General features: G+C 44.9%; 1 protein-coding gene across 1 annotated transcript; it reads left to right on the plus strand.

Annotated features, from left to right (window-relative positions):
• Positions 1-2,407, plus strand: LOC123059891 (E3 ubiquitin-protein ligase SINA-like 3). Its single transcript, XM_044482431.1, has 3 exons — positions 1-236; positions 545-742; positions 1,455-2,407. Exons 2-3 carry the CDS (start codon positions 599-601, stop codon positions 2,157-2,159), a joined length of 849 nt encoding a protein of 282 aa, XP_044338366.1. The 5' UTR covers positions 1-236; positions 545-598; the 3' UTR covers positions 2,160-2,407.
• The last annotated feature ends 259 nt before the right edge of the window (positions 2,408-2,666 follow it).

The raw sequence follows: 2,666 nt of genomic DNA on the forward strand, positions 1-2,666 counted from the left end.
TCTTCCTCACACACCGCACCTCGGTCTCTACCTCTTCCGCCGCCGTCGCCTCCTCTCCCGACTCATCTCTGGCCCTCTCCGGTGCTCTCCTCCGGCTCAGAGCAGAGCCCGCTAGGGCACAGTCGGCAACCCTTCTTGCTTCCCCTCGGAGGAGCAGTCCAGGAGGGGGCGTCGCCGGCGAGAAGTCGGCCTCATCGCCAACGGTGACCTCGGGCTCCTCCCGGCGGGTATTCAAGGTAAATTTCTTCCCTTTGGACCGCCTCTTCTTGAGATTATCTCCAGTTGCATGTAGTCACTGTTCCTCTACTGAATTGATCAAGAAATAAATCAACACAAAGCAGCCTAGATGTTTCTGAACCAACATAGAAAAAATTATAGACATGAACAAATTACAGCAATTAAGGATGATTAGATTTAGCACATCTCTAATGCGTGCTCCGGAGTGTCGCTTGTCCGTTACCAGTCTGGCAGAAACACATGAAACCTTTTTATACACAGAGTATAACTTGTGTGGCTCTTATTACCGGTATATGTTGTGGAACAGGGAAGCAGATTTGTGAGGCTGTTTCATTGTAATATCGAGCGAGTTTTGGTGGCGATGGACGGGGGCACTACTAGCAAGAGACGAGTAGGAGCCCCAGGAGAGGGGGAGAGCAGCGGCAAGAGGCAGAATGCAACCATGGGGATGGACGCCCTCGACTGCCCCGTCTGCTTTCATCCCCTCAGGCCTCCCATATATCAGGTGCATACATGTGCATATATTTTTACCTGTCTCTCAAAGTTCAGATCAAATTAAAAACTAACCATCGGATATAATGCTAGTACTTGCTAAAAAAAATCAGTTTCTTGTGACAGCATGGAACAGAGTAGATATGGTCGCTGAAATTTTGTTTCCGTAGAGAATTTGGGCACTAATATTTTGGTCGAGACCAAAACTGCTAGCAATAATCTACACTGTTTATTAGTCTACAGGTGTTCCCTAGCAGGATATTAACCAGGGGCGCACCCCACACACACAATGCTACTTGCTAAAAACAGTTTATTGAGACAACATGGATCGGAGTAGCTATGGTTGGTGAAGTTTCGTTTTCGTAGAGAATTAATTAGGACACTAACATTTTGATCTGAGACTGAAACTGTGTGCAACTCTGTACACCATTTTCTAGTCCACAGCTATTCCCTAGAAGCATATGGATCAAGGGCGGATCATTTATACCCCTTTACTAGCATTATGTATTTATGTTTGGTCTGGTCCCCTTTGGAGTTGTATGTCGGTCATACTATAAGTTCACAACTTTTAATTTACAGACTCATGAATAGTTGCGTAATTTTGTGTGGTACTGACTTAATCATGTTGCTATTGTAGTAGAGTACTTCAACAGTTCAACTCTGATTTCTGTTAAAAAAAAGTTCTAACACGAGGACCTGGTTAATCCTTCCTGTTTGTTCCACAGTGTTCTGTGGGGCATTTCATATGCTCGTCTTGCCGTCCGAAGCTTGTGCGCAACAAGTGTCACTTGTGCTCTGCCGAAACTACCTTCAAGCGCTGTCTAGGGATAGAACGTCTCATGGAATCAGTCACGGTCGCTTGCTCCAATGCCAATTATGGATGCGCCCAGAAGCTCACTTACTACCAGAAAGAAGAGCATGAGAAGGAATGCCCGAGCGCCCCATGTTTCTGCCCGGCGTCCAGCTGCAGCTTTGCAGGGCCAACAGACGCCCTCCTTGAACATTCCGCCTCCCAGCACAAGTGGCCGTGTACAACCATCAATTACTCCGAAGATGTTGAGCTCTGCCTAGAACCAGGTCTACATTTTCTTCGTACCAAAGACAGGGAAATTTTCCTGCTCAACGTGGCACTAGAGCCATATGGGCATGCCATCTCTGTCGTCTGCATCCAACCTAAAGCTATAAACTCCAAGTTCAAGTGTAGGATGTCCTATGGTTCCTTTTTAACCAACTATTATCAGAGATCAGTTTACAAGATACGAAGCTCATCATTGTCTGATGGGCTACCGAAGGGATACAACTTAATTCTGCCCAAGGATGAGATAGCTGATGATGGAAAGGGTACCTTGCTTACGTTCTCCATTGATGATCCTAATCCTGAAGTAAAGGTGCGTGAGCCCATATGTCTGAAACCAGTACGCAGTGTATGATTGAAGTGGTAAGGTTCAGCGTGGACGTTCGCGGCCTTCACTGTTTGGTTTTCATGACTTGTACTCCCTCCGTTCATAAATATAAGTCTATTTAGAGATTCCAATTGGGACTACATAAGGAGCAAAATGAGTGAATTTACACTCTAAAATATGTCTATATAGATCTGTATGTAGTTCTTATTGAAATCTCTAAAATGACTTATATTTAGGAACGAAGGAAGTATATGCTAAGAGGCTTTATGATCTCAGACTCTGCTTCGTAGTTGTTTCGATGAAGTGCACTCTGTTTTGGTGTTCCAGGTCATGTAAGGAATGTTTTACTGATTTGGGAGGCGCCGGACCAAATGTTTGATGCTATGAAAATTGTGACACCGCCGTGAAATTGTGTCTGAAGTACTAAATGATCATTTGGTTCTGCTGACTGATGCAATCTTTGTTGTTTGCTGCTTTTAAGTCGTATCATGGACCAAAACTGCTCAGGGTTCCAAATGCTCTTTGTAACAAGTG

The sequence above is a fragment of the Triticum aestivum genome, chromosome 3A (genome assembly GCF_018294505.1).
Source record: "Triticum aestivum cultivar Chinese Spring chromosome 3A, IWGSC CS RefSeq v2.1, whole genome shotgun sequence".
NCBI lineage: Eukaryota > Viridiplantae > Streptophyta > Magnoliopsida > Poales > Poaceae > Triticum > Triticum aestivum.